The following is a 13,674-nucleotide window of genomic DNA, read 5'->3' as shown; positions in this document are numbered from 1 at the left end:
TCCTGGCCAAATTCCACTTCATTTTCGAAGAGTAATAAAGAAACAAATTCTAGCTAATGGAGGTTCTGGTTAGTTGGGTTCTGGGTAATTTTGCTTTTGTTAAGACAAGCATATTATCATTATCACAAGCACCTAGAACAGTGCCTGGCACATAGGATGTTCTCAACAGCTATTTATTGACTGCTAATAAAAGGATATATTATTCATTAGTATTATTAAGGATGACAACATGAAGTCAAAAATAAGCAACCTGGGCTTCCCTGGTGGCGCAGTGGTTGAGAGTCCTCCTGCCAATGCTGGGGACACGGGTTCGTGCTCCGGTCCGGGAAGATCCCACATGCCGCGGAGCGGCTGGTCCCGTGAGCCATGGCCGCTGGGCCTGAGCGTCCGGAGCCTGTGCTCCGCAACGGGAGAGGCCACAACAGTGAGAGGCCTGCGTACCGCAAAATAAATAAATAAATATAATAAGCAAACTAAGCATGATACATTGAGCTTACGATTTTTCAAGTTTTTCATTTCCTTCCTTTAGCCTACCTCTTTCATTTAGTTTACATAAAAGAAAATATATACTTTAAAAGTGAATATTGACTCTGAGGAAGTTCTGGAACAAGGTCTCTTACTTGAGAGCACAAAGAAGTTCTGGCTACGCTTGAGGGTGGCCAGAGAGAGAAGGGACTGCAGTCCACTTCTCCAGATCCTAAACACTTTGGATCTTTTCAATTCTGGGAGAAAAACTCATAAAGGTTGAAAAGCTCTGACACACACACTGCCTTCCATACAGGTGGAACTCAAATTGAGATTGTTGATTTCCTTTTGTTACATGTTCTCTTTGTAGAATGACAGCACGTGCAATGTAGAAATGACATTTACCAATCACTGAAGAAGAACTTAGGGTTCTGGACTCATCTTTTAGGCTTGTAGCTATTTTGCTCATTTATTACTCAGAATAGGGCTACTGCATATCTGCTTCTACTCTTTTTGGGGTGGTGGGTGAAAAGCTTATGAAAGTTTGGAGCTCTCATTTGGAACACAAGCATAATTATTCTTATCAAAAATACTAATTGAAAACCTAATAGGTATAGTGTTTGAGCTCTGACTTTCTGTAATGCTTGATGGCAGACTATATTCTATGGCTGGCAACATCAGCTCTCTTGGGACCTCAGGCTGTATTTTATTTTAGTTTGCCAGACTTCCATTTGGAAAATTATGACTTTGAGTCAGGGTGCTAAATGTTATTTCTAAAAGCATGAGCGAGTTACTGCATCTTCCTTATGTTTCATAATATTACACCCCTGAGAAACTGAACACTGGAAGCACACACTTCCTTCATAAAACACACAACATTCATTGGTGTAGAGCATTTTTTTGTTATTTAGATAAGAGAGAAGCAAAAGAAAATACAAGAGGAGAACTCAGTATTCGTTGACTTCTTGGAACATTTGCTGGTTTGTAGAGCACCATGAGATTATCACTCTATTCAAATTTCACTTTGAAAATGAAAATGGTGAGCCACCCATGATTATTTGACCTATGAGGCCAAAACCATTGGTACACAGTTATTTTGAGAGTGTCGTATTTGGGAGAAACTTTCCTTTCCTTAAGAAATGAACCTGAGAACTTAAAAGAAAATGTTTTGATTATGGGAACTAAAGGGAAGTGTAGGGGAGGAAAAATTTTCCTCTGTCCTCTTGGGGTCTCTGGCTGAGCCTAAGAATTGAACTGGCATAAGACAGATGAACAGGAGAAAAGCATACAAGTTTTATTAAAATTTTTACATGTACATGGGCACCTTCACAAGAGAATGAGGACGTGAAGAAGTGACCGGAGTGGAAGCTTTTACACCTTTTAGGCAAAAAAACAATACATTTGTGAAGGATTGACAAGACAGAGGGGCAGTTGACTGTGGAGCAGTAACCAGGAAGATCGGGTTACTTTAACAAGATTTGTTTGCATGGATTTCCCTCAGCCTTGACTCCATCTCTGGTGATGAGAATGTCTTCCCTCCTCCTGGGAGAGGGAGGGCACATTTCACGTGGGAGATTTATCTCCTGCTTCCGGGAAAAAGAAGGAAGATCGGAGCACCCTTCTTCCATCTGCAGTCTCTTGAGTGCCTTCAGCTCAAAATAATTTTTATGTCAAAGAGGCATATTTTAGGATGAGATATTCTGGTTTCCTTCAGAAGTAATATCTGTTTAATTAGGCTTGTTTTAGGGGCAGCTGAATATTTTCATATGTTTTCTCTGTTGGTATTAGGGGAAAGATTTGAAAAAGAAGTAAAAATAATATCAACACACAAGGACTGATATGAAGTATGCTAATTAGAATAAAGAAAATAACACAAAGAATAGCTATGTTGACGAGGAATAACACTCAAAATACAGGAGAAGAGGCTCTGTTGGACCGTTTGAGCTTTATGAAGGTAGAAATGAGGAACCTTCTCAGTCTCCTTATCTTAGGATTTCTACTGTTTTCTTGAATAAATTAAAAAAGTAAGATTAGGTGACTTCTTCTCTCTTTTTTTTTTTTTTTTTTTGTGGTACGCGGGCCTCTCCCTGTTGTGGCCTCTCTCGTTGCGGAGCACAGGCTCCAGACGCGCAGGATCAGCGGCCATGGCTCACGGGCCCAGCCGCTCCGCAGCATGTGGGATCTTCCCGGACCGGGGCACGAACCTGTGTCCCCTGCATCGGCAGGCGGACTCTCAACCACTGCGCCACCAGGGAAGCCCAGATTAGGTGACTTCTTGAGCCCAATGTTTCAGACATTACTCAGTGTATTCAGACATTATTGAGCAAGGCACTATTATTTCTTAGATCAGAGGTTAAAATCATTTGGAGCACCTTGAAAACAAACCCATGCTTATTCCCACCTGCCATGAACTGATTTATTACCCCGTGGTGGGTTTGTGCACTGGTATTGCTTTAAATCTCCCCAGGTGATACTGATATACAACCAAGGTTGGGGATCTCTGGCTTAGATCTTTTGTCACTGGCATAGTATATATTTAACATTTAAAGACACAAATCAGCAAAAGGGAAGTCTGAAATCAGCCAGCAGGATTTTCCACAGAGTATACAGATGTCCATCTGACAAGTCTGTTAGGACAGCCCCTGGGCTCACGAGTGCAGGGCAAATTATTTTCCTTTTAAATCATTTCAATAACTTTTTACATTAGCATCTAGGATGTCTATTTTTAGATATAGAACAAATTGTTTTCCAAACCACCAGTTCTTGAAGTGTGAAATGAAGCCACCCTCCAGGAAAATACAGTTTGATTTGGCAGGTTTCTCTCAGTGTGATTCACAAGTGTATCCCAAACCTCTAATCTTCCCTGAATCCTTCAGTATTGTGAATGACACTTTAAAAATTTAGCATAATCATGTATAATGTATGACTAAAAGTAGCACAGAGGACATTAAATGCTTTCTGGAGCTGTAATATGAAGCCTGCCATAATGCATCTCTTGAAGATGAAGAAAAAAATGCAAAACCAAGCTATTTTGTCTAGACATTATTATGTGGTTATAAACGTGAATGAGGAGCCTTGTGTGTGTGTGTGTGTGTGTGTGTGTGAAGACAAATGCCCACCACCTATCAATGGTATCAATGGTATCAATAAATGTAGTTTTTTGGTCAGAAGATATCTGCCAGTCTGTTCTGCCACATTAGATAGCTAGTGGGAAGCAGCCGCATAGCACAGGGAGATCAGCTCGGTGCTTTGTGACCACCTAGAGGGGTGGGATAGGGAGGGTGGGAGGGAGACCCAAGAAGGAGGAGATATGGGGATATATGTGTATGTATAGCTGATTCACTTTGTTATACAGCAGAAACTAACACACCATTGTAAAGCAATTATACTCCAATAAAGATGTTAAAAAGAAAAAAGTGAATGGTCAGAAATTTCTCTATTGCTTTTTCTTAACTTTTCCTCCATTCGTCATAGCTTATGTGTTAGTGAAGAAATGTTTACAGAGCTCCTCATTGAAAAGTTTTCAATTTATCTCTTCGGAGTGAGGATTTTTTTTTTATTTTATTGGGTTCTGGGTTGGTTATTGGTTATTGAGATATAATTCACACATCGTATACCTCACCCATTTGAAGTATACCGTTCAATGGTTTTTCATCTATTCACAAGAGTTATTCCACCTTCACCAAAGTCAGCTTTAGAACATTTTCATTATGTTCAAAATTCACCCCTTAGTTGTCACCCCAACAGCTCATCTCCTCCAGCCCGAGGCAAACACTTACTTTCTGACTCTATAGATTTGCCTATTGTGGATTTTTCATATGAATGGAATCATACAATATGTGGTCTTTTGTGTCTGGCTTCTTTCATTCAGTATAATGTTTGCAAGGTTCTTCTACTTTGTAGCATGTATCAGCAGTCCATTCCTTTTTATGGCTGAATAATACTCCACTGTATGGATAGAGTGCATTTTGTCTATCCATTCTTCAGTTGATGGACATTTGGATGAGTTTATTTTTTTTAATAGAAACAAGGTGCTAAAAAGTTGAAGCTTCTATATTTCTTGAGGGTGGAGAAAAGCATCTTCTGTCTCTCATCACAGGTAGAGGTGACATACCCAGCAATGAAGACCAGCATCCTACTTATGTTCTTGTGGGGATTGTCCTGTGCTCTCCCAGTAAGTATCAGGGTAGGGATGCATGAAAAAGAAAAAACTGTTTATACTAAAACTGCACAAATTGCATTGGCTATAAGCCAAAGTGGCTGTGTATGTTCCAGTCAGATGAAAATGTAGCTTCTTAGGAAGCTCTTTTCTTTAAAATACCATCCGAATCATTCCTTGTTCTGTTCAGTTGCCATTCATATAGTTAGGCTGCCCATGTTTCTTCCTCATAAGCAGTGGTTCTCAAAGCATCATTCCCCCGACCAGTAGCATCAGCACCAACTAAGACCTTGTTAGAAATGTAAGTTCTTAGGTCCTCCATCAGACCTACTAAACCAGACTCTCCAGGGATAGGGCACAGCAATCTGTGTTTTAACAAGGCCTCCAGGTGATTTTGATGCATGCTAAAAATTTGACGACTACTGCTCCTAAGTATATGAAGTGTTAGTAGCTGCTGCTTTGGAAATTTCTGTGGGCTGACCACTTGTGCTGAATTTTCTAGGTAGCCAGGTATCAAAATACTGAATCTAAGAGTTCTGAAGAATGGAAGGTGAGTAGAAAAGATTTTTTTGAAATATTTTTATTTTAATATGTTATTAGTATAACCAAGATGGCTTCATTGCAAATGTTGAAACTACTAATGACTTAATGAACACATTAATAACCTAAGATATAGGGATAAGGGCTATAATTTCTAGTTCTTATAAGAAAATGTAGATCATATAATGCTTCAACTCCAACTTAATAGTATAATTTGGTGAGGAAGCATTTTCTCCTTTAGCTTTATTTTTGTGATTGGTCTGGATAGTAGTGCAAGGGGATGGATGACAGTGAACCAAGATTGTCCTTGAAGGGTTAGGACTAGAAGTCTGTTTTATCAGATGTCTGGTAGGCAGGAGGTTAGGAGATCAAATCCCGGAAGGTGAGAAGAGAAAGAAGGAGAGAATGCTAGAGTCTTCAGGATGATAGCTAATGTTTATTGAGTGTTGGCTCTGAATAACTCAATCTTTATTAACTCTCAATAGCTCAACAACCACTGCCAGACGTGGTTCTGTGTGTTTTGCATGTATTAACTTTCTCAATCTTCACAGTACCCCTAGTGAATTAGGTGTTGTATTTTCTGTGTTGAGACACAGAGAGTAATAACCTAGTCTGTCTAGGTTATGTGGTTAATTACTGTTAGAGCTAGACTTTGAACCCAGGTCGCTCTGACTCCAGAATTCATATTCTTTACTGGGGTGTTACAGCCCTCTTGGGAAGGGGCCAGGTCTAGGTAGTCAGTAGCTTTTCAAGATTGGAACTACAATCTTCACTCTGTATCCATAGGGCATTAGTTCCAGGACCCCCTCGGATACCAAGATCCATGGATGCTCAAGTCCCTTATATAAAATGATGTAGAATTTGCATGTAACCTGCATACATCCTCATGTGTACTTTAACTCATCTGTAGATTACTTATAATACCTAATACAAAGTAAATGCCATTTAATATTTGCTGGAGTGCAGCAAATACAAGTTTTGCCTTTTGGAAACTTCTGGAGCTTTCTTTCTTTCTTTCTTCTTTCTTCCTTTTCTTAAAAATATTTTTGATCTGAGTTTGGCTGAATCCATGGATGTGGAACCCATGGATATGAAGGGCTGACTCTAGGAGTAAGGGTTAAAATCTCAACCGAAATCAGAATGTTTTTTCATTACCTTGTTTCCTGCTGGCTTTTACGTATGACACAGCTAGGGCCCGATGATATTAGTGATGGCCAGATAATGTCAGAGGCCTGAGATGGGGTCCTGCCCCTGCTTGAGGCTGGAATAGATATTGCAGGATTTCTTACATGAACTTTCATCAGGAATATCCTTAGGCTGGTTTATTTAAAAGCAGCTGCTGTGGATCCCTTCTTTCATTCAGCCTGAGTACCCCAAACACACTGTGTGCGCAAGTCTAGCCTTGGCATGAGAAAAATACCAATGTCTTGCTCCCTGCCATTCCTAATTCCAGATGCTAAGTGAATGGGGTAGAGTCTGCCATGGTGCCTGCTGCAGTGTCACAGGGCAAAGACTTTAAGTGATGATAGGTCCTTCCTCTAGGAGCTATCCCAGCCCAGCATTGCTGAGAGGATTTTTGAAGACATGCTGACAGCAGCTACTCTCTGCTCTACTTTGCACCTTGGGGCTTCATACCCATTGCTCAGTGGCTTTGAGCCACATGGGATTTGGTATTTCATCATGTTCAAGGCGAGGGGGAGAGTAGATGGGGAGAGGGCACCAGAGGTGGTACAGGCATTCTTAGAGATCTCATCAGATTAAAGAAAGTGAAATAAATCAGAACTATGACCAAGTTTCAGATTTAGCATTTGTTCTTTTGGTGATCTTATGTCTCTCAAGAAAGGTTTAATGGCTTTTTCAATTCAGTTTTGTCTGCTATTGAATTTTATAAAGATGTTCTCAAAATGGATCACTTCTTCAGCTCATATCATATTGAATACTTTTCAAGATGCTTCCATAGGCATTAGCCAATTTCATCCTCACAGCAACCATGTGCAATAAGCACAGTGGTTGCTAATATTCTTAATTTATGAATAAGAAACTGACATCAGATAGGTGAAGTGAATTGTGCAAATTCACATAGAGTGACCAACCATCACAGTTTACCTGAGACTAGATGTTTCCTGGAACACATGAATTTCAGTGCTAGCATCAAGACAGTTTTCAAGGCTAAAACCTAAGCCAAGGAGCTAACTGAGACTTAAATCTGGGTTTGTGAGTTCCAATGCTGTTTTTTCTCTCTTACATTTCCTCTAGGTTGTATATTTTTCTTCAAAGAAATTGTATTTTTGTCTAAGTATTGGAAATACAAAAATCTTCTAGGTTTTTTATATCACAAGGTCTTTTCAGGCCACTGGTCATCTGACATTCATTGTTTAGCCATTTCATTATAAAATAGCATTAATATTCATGTGAATACAAAATATATATCAATATACTAAAAAAACCTAAAATTATCCTAAATGTTTTCAATGATATCATGTGAATACAAAATATATATCAATATACTAAAAAAACCTAAAATTATCCTAAATGTTTTCAATGATATGATCCATCTGTGAAAGAGTAACTTGTCTTCCTTCCTTTTTTACAGGGTCATTTGGCTCAGGCACCAACACCACCTTTGGTAACTATCTCATTGATTTTTTACCATAAACATCTTATGAAATCACTTTCACACTCTTATCATCATCTCAGGCCATTTGGAAAGTAGTAAATCCAAACCACAAATGATTGATGTGTGTCCTATTTTTTCCTTTATTCAGGAATTATGAACATGAAAAATAAACTTTTTTTTTTTCTTTTTAGGAGAGAAGTGAGTCATCAGAAGAAAGTAAAGTTAGCTCAAAGGAACAGGTAATTAAACAAACCTTTCTTAACTTTCCAGGCTACTTAGGAATCAAAGGAAATGATGTTATATTAAATTACCTAGTGACCATTCTAAATATAATATTTTCTAACCTTTGGTTATGCTGGCTAAATTGTCCCATAAAATAGGAAGGGAAAAATGAGTGGGAGAATTCGGAGGTAGACATGCTCTTCATTCCATATTTATCACTGGGGCCAGATGATAGACACTGTGGCCCTAAATGTCCCTCTAGTTAAAGAGAACACACAGACACACACACACACACACACACACACACACACACACACACGGTCATAGACTTTGTAAGACAAGGAATAGCTCACTCATAAATCTCAATGTTGGTTTCACAATTGGAGCAATTCAGATCAGGCAAAGAGTTCTGGTTAATGTGAGATGCCTTCTGGGCCTGGAGACCACCTCTAGGCCCGGAATCCTGTTGGAGGAGAGAATAGGAGAGCCCTGAGGAACCTTTAAGGAGACAGCTGCTTTAGTCATGACATCTTTAAAATAGTCTCATCTGTGGCCCCGGGAGAGAGAAAAGCTGACTTAGCTTATATCCCTTTAATAGAAAACTTAGCAGCTTCCTTCTTCTTATCCTCTTTCCTGTCCCCATCTTCCCTCTCCTTTCCCCACTCTTCTTCTCCTCCTCCTTCTTCTTTTCATTTTTCTAAGACAGTGTCATTGCTTTCTTAGCTGTCCTATCATTTTGACCAATCTCAACCCCGAGGGGCTCCAGACATTCTAGGAACCAGGTTTCTCCCTGAAACTTTGACCCATGTTGCATTCTATACTCACTCAGAGTTGGAAAATGAATTTAGGCTTTTTACCACTATTTACTAAATATTGTCAGAGGAACATTTTACAGATTTATAAGTGTAGAATTGGGGAAATGCTCTTTTCTGGGGACATTGTGATTTATTGCCTCCGTGTTCTCTGGGCTCTCAGAGGATGATAGCACCTTGGGAGGGGTGCAGTATGTGCCTATCGAGGTTAGGAAAACTAAATAGATGCTCAGTTCCAATGGATCAGTGTAAACCCTAGCGATGGGAAGAGGTGTCATCACCCTGTAGTCCTGACTGGAAACTCAGACATTGATGAGTAGGGACATGTGGGGAAAAAAAAAAAAAGTTGGCAAGAATGTTCTGTCATAGGATATGGTAGAGAAAGCAGATTTTTCCACAGCATAATGAATGAAGATTCACTCTCCTTCCTTACCTGAGTAGAGCATCCAGTTGTTTTACTTCTGGGGATCACCTCTCTGAGTTCACACTTAGAACTAAGCTGCCTTGGTGGTCACACTAGTTACAGTCCTTCAGCTAAGTCTTCTACAGGCAACTCTCTGCCTGTGCAAATGAGTTATAAACATGGTTTTGGTGAGATTTATACCTTACTACAATATTATACTTTCATTTTAGCTAAAGGTTTCATCCGCCTGCCCTAATACAATTTTTCCCCCAGAGTTGATTAGAAAAAAAAATTTGAGTCATTTTAAAAATCACCTGATATTTTAAAAAACTGTGTTTTAAACCAAACAACTTGATGAGTGAGTATTATAAACCAATTCTTTAATTTATAAAAAATTCTCTGAAAGTATCCTTTAAGGACTCACACTTAAATATTGAGTTCCATAAATGTGATTTCTATAAAACTTTTTGAGAAAATTTTTGCAGCATTAAGTGAACTGTGCCTATGTAAAATGGAATGACTTGACTTTCAACTGTTCTTCCTTCCTTTTTAACCCCTGGTTGAAACATTATTGAGCCATAAAATTGGCTCAATGGCTTTGATGAGGGACATAGGAAGACGAAAGCAAAAAGAGCCTAGATGGGCATTAAATAACACCCTTGAGAGCAGCTCCTGGGGTACTAACCATGTCTGTTAACCCCAAACTCCAGGTAAATGAAGACCCCAGTGACAGCACTGAATCCGAGGAAGGCCTGGGCCTTGATGGTCAGCAATACATTCATAGACCAGCTGGTGGCCTTTCTAGGAGTGGAGGAAAAGGAGGAGATGATAAAGATGATGATGAAGACGAGAGTGGAGATGACACCTTGGCTGATGATGACAGTGGCCCAGGACCTGAAGAGAGGCAAGGAGGGGACTCCAGACCCGGAAGTGATGAGGACTCCACTGACACCACACACTCCACAGAGGATAGTGTCCCACAGGGGGAAGACAGTGCTCAAGATACCACCAGTGAGAGCAGGGACTTTGCCAGTGAGGACGAGGGGCACAGCAGGCCTGAGGGAGGTGACTCCACTCCAGACAGCAAGAGTGAAGAGCACTGGGTGGGAGGCGACGGTGAGGGAGTTAGTAGCCACGGGGACGGCTCTGAGTTTGACGATGAAGGAATGCAGAGTGATGACCCTGACACCTTCAGGAGTGAGAGAAGCAATTCCAGAATAAGCAGTGCCAGCATCAAGTCCAAAGATTCGAAAGGGATCAATGAGCAAGCAAGCACTCAGGATTCTGGTGAAAGCCCATCAGTGGGGTATCCCAGTAGGAAATTCTTCAGAATGTCTCGCATCTCTCAGGAAGATGGCAGAAGTGAGCTTGATGATAGCAACACAATGGAAGAAAGCAAGAGTGACTCCACGGAATACCCCGACTCCAAAGAAGATGGCCTCAGCCAATCCAGGGAACACAGCAAGAGTGAATCTCAACAAGAGAGCGAGGAGAATCAGTCCCCAGAAGACAGTCAGAATGCCCAAGACCCCAGCAGTGAGTCCAGTCAAGAGGTTGACCTGCCTTCTCAAGAAAACAGTAGTGAATCTCAGGAAGAGGTAGTGGGTGAGTCCAGGGGTGACAACCCCGATAACGTTACCAGTCACTCAAAAGATCAGGAAGCTAGTGACTCCAGTGAAGAGGACAGCTTGGATAAACCCTCCAATTCAGAGAGCAGATCCAGAGAGGGGCAAACTGACAGTGAATCCAGTGAGAGCCTCAGATCCTCGGAGGAAAGCCCGGAGTCCACTGAAGAGGAGAACAGTTCCAGCCAGGAGGGCCCCTGGTCTCCCAGCACCTCAACAGAGAGCCAGAGCCAGGAAAGCCAGGACAGCTCGTCTGAGGAAGAGCAGGACAGCGATTCTCAGGACAGCAGCAAATCAAAAGAAGAGAGCAACTCAACTGACAGCACGTCAAGCAGCGAGGAAGATATCCAGTCCAAAAACACTGAGATAGAAAGCAGAAGATTAACAGTCGATGCTTATCACAACAAACCCTTCGGGGACCAGGATGACAATGACTGCCAAGACGGCTATTAGCATGGGCGTTCCTGAGTGCCTCTCACATACACGTGTCTTGGGGGTTGGAGACTAGGGAAATCATTATAACTGTAATTTATTGATGTTTGTATCAGAAGAATAACCAGAGACCATTCCTTTATGAAAGGAAATACTGGACATTATACTTCTTTCTAGGATGTCACCAAACCATAGAGGTTTCAATCATGGGGAATTTCACTAGAATATCCTCAATGAGACCTGAAGCAAGGAAAGATGTGCATTATAGCTTCACAGCTAAAAAAGATCCTAACTCATTAACCTAACACACAGTTACTGAGATTCTGTTAGGTACCAGGCACTGTGCTAGGTGCTGGGGATATAAAGAAGCTTAAGACTTGTTTCTTGCTCCTGAGGAGCTTATGGAGGGATAAATAAAGCTAAAGAGGGATACATATGACAGAAGCAAGGATTACTATTATCCAGTGTGTTGGGTCCTATAACACAGGTATGAACAGAACATACGGGAGCACAGAGCGGGGACCAACTTTGCCTTAGAGAATCGGAGAAGGCTTCACAGCAGAAAAGACACTGGACTTGGAGCATTGCATAGGATTTCTCCATTTAAGATAAGACAATTCTATTTATTCTTGGTATAAGCAATAGAAAATCCTGCATGAATAAATATTTAGTTTGTGAAAGCACTTTCAAATTATGGCACAGTGAGGTGTTTTGGATAAGTAAAACTTTGTTTTTCAATTAATTTATCTTTTTCAATATTTTTTGTGGAACTCCAGTGGGCATCACCACCCTGACCACTGGTGATGATATGGAGGAATGGTTTGGGGAGAGTAGAAAAAGAAAATTCCTCTTTAAATAACAACTTTCAGCTTACTTTTTTCTAAGATCAGTCTATGTGCAATGTTAGAAAAACTGTTCTCAGAGTCCTTTGCCTGTGTCGCACGTAGCAAAATTGTGTGTATAGAATTCAATTGATTTTTGCCAAATACCCTTTGAAATGTTACCTCAACATAAAATATTTGTTTTGTAATAAAGATAATAATATCCTGAAGAAGTATGTGCTTATTTTTTATAGTGATGTCAATTTTTAGGATATATTGATATGAAACAACTCTTCCTTAAAAGCATTGCAAAATAGTCTATTAGCTTTCTCCCATTAAAACAAAAGATTTCCTTAACTTATTTCCTGAAAATTTAATTTTACTTATACTTCAGGCAGCATTTTGATAAAGTTACTTTGCATGTTGCTTATGATATTTCACTAAATATACCTGTTATAGATAAGGTTAAAAAAAGGAAGCAAACTCTCAGCTTTTGTATAAGGCCATGCCAAAAGTTCATGGTGTTTGGGTTTAACATTAGTTCTTGCTGGTCTCTCTGACAGTCATAAGTGTAAACTCTGACAACTACAGAGACACATATTCCTCACAGTGTATTTGTTTGAAGGAAACTACCTCACCTCAGCACTTCCACTTTTCAAATGTGTTTTCACACACACTGCCACTAGAGCACATCAAAATTCCCCTACTAATTCATTCAGAGAATCAAGAAAACTTCCTAACCTTCAGTCTGACCCTTCCCATCCTTCACATAGCTCTGTTCCCTCATAACTCAAAGCTATGTTCTCTTGCGGAGATAAAATATATATAGTTCTCTAAGCCTCTCCCTTCAGATTTTAATTCAGTAGATCTGGAGTGAAACCCCAAGTTCTGTATTTTAAAAAGGAGCCCAGGAGATTCTGAAGTAGCCCATCTGCACACCTACATTTGTGTTCTCTGACTCTCTGGATTACTTACCTGGCTTTATTAACCTACAGATTCCTACCAACCCACAGCGTCTTCTGAGGAGAACTGCCCATGGTTGCTTGAGACATAGGTGACCAGGTTCTAGCCACTCCAATGCCCCGCCTCATCACAGGTGATGGTGTGTGATGAGCACCCAACCCAAGGGTAGTTGGCCAGCAGCCTCAGAGGAGGCATGTCACAAAGCCTCTGCCTGAACAACAATGATGGTGGCTTGGGGTCTAATCTGATTTTCCCTCTCTGTAAATTTGGATATTTAGGGAGAGAGATGTCAGAAAGTGGTCTGAACAAAAACAGACGGGAAAATACAGAGGAGCAGGAATAAGCAGAAAGCCTAAGTCCATTAATGGTGGAGCACAAAACTGAAAATTATTGAACTCCTGATGCTGGGGGGGAAATCGTAATCCTCTTGCTCTCATGCTTGGATCCTGACTCTCCTCTTGCCTAACAGGCCTTCTTGGATCCCTGTGACATTCTTTCCTCTTAAGTGCCACCTCTATCCTTACAATACACCCACCTTTCTGACGTCTTTGTTCCTTGCAACCAAAAAGCCTAATGAAATCAGACTCATGAACTTAGGTCATGTAACCTCGGAAC

General features: G+C 40.5%; 1 protein-coding gene across 2 annotated transcripts; it reads left to right on the top strand.

Annotated features, from left to right (window-relative positions):
- Positions 1-4,585: 4,585 nt before the first annotated feature.
- On the top strand, positions 4,586-11,296 carry DMP1 (dentin matrix acidic phosphoprotein 1; the record flags this gene model as incomplete). 2 transcript variants are annotated; one of them, XM_079707069.1, is made up of 5 exons in its annotated part: positions 4,586-4,639; positions 5,127-5,174; positions 7,758-7,790; positions 7,973-8,020; positions 9,929-11,296. In XM_079707069.1, the coding sequence occupies 5 exons, from the start codon at positions 4,586-4,588 to the stop codon at positions 11,294-11,296; spliced, it is 1,551 nt and encodes a 516-aa protein (XP_079563195.1). The 2 variants fall into 2 exon arrangements, with proteins under 2 accessions (XP_079563195.1, XP_079563196.1); XM_079707070.1 differs by lacking the exon at positions 7,973-8,020.
- Positions 11,297-13,674: the final 2,378 nt, after the last annotated feature.

Source organism: Hyperoodon ampullatus, assembly GCF_949752795.1.
Source record: "Hyperoodon ampullatus genome assembly, chromosome: 1".
NCBI classification, from domain to species: Eukaryota; Metazoa; Chordata; class Mammalia; order Artiodactyla; family Ziphiidae; genus Hyperoodon; species Hyperoodon ampullatus.
Note: the sequence above shows the minus strand (reverse complement) of the source record. Positions and strands in the feature narration are given on the sequence as shown.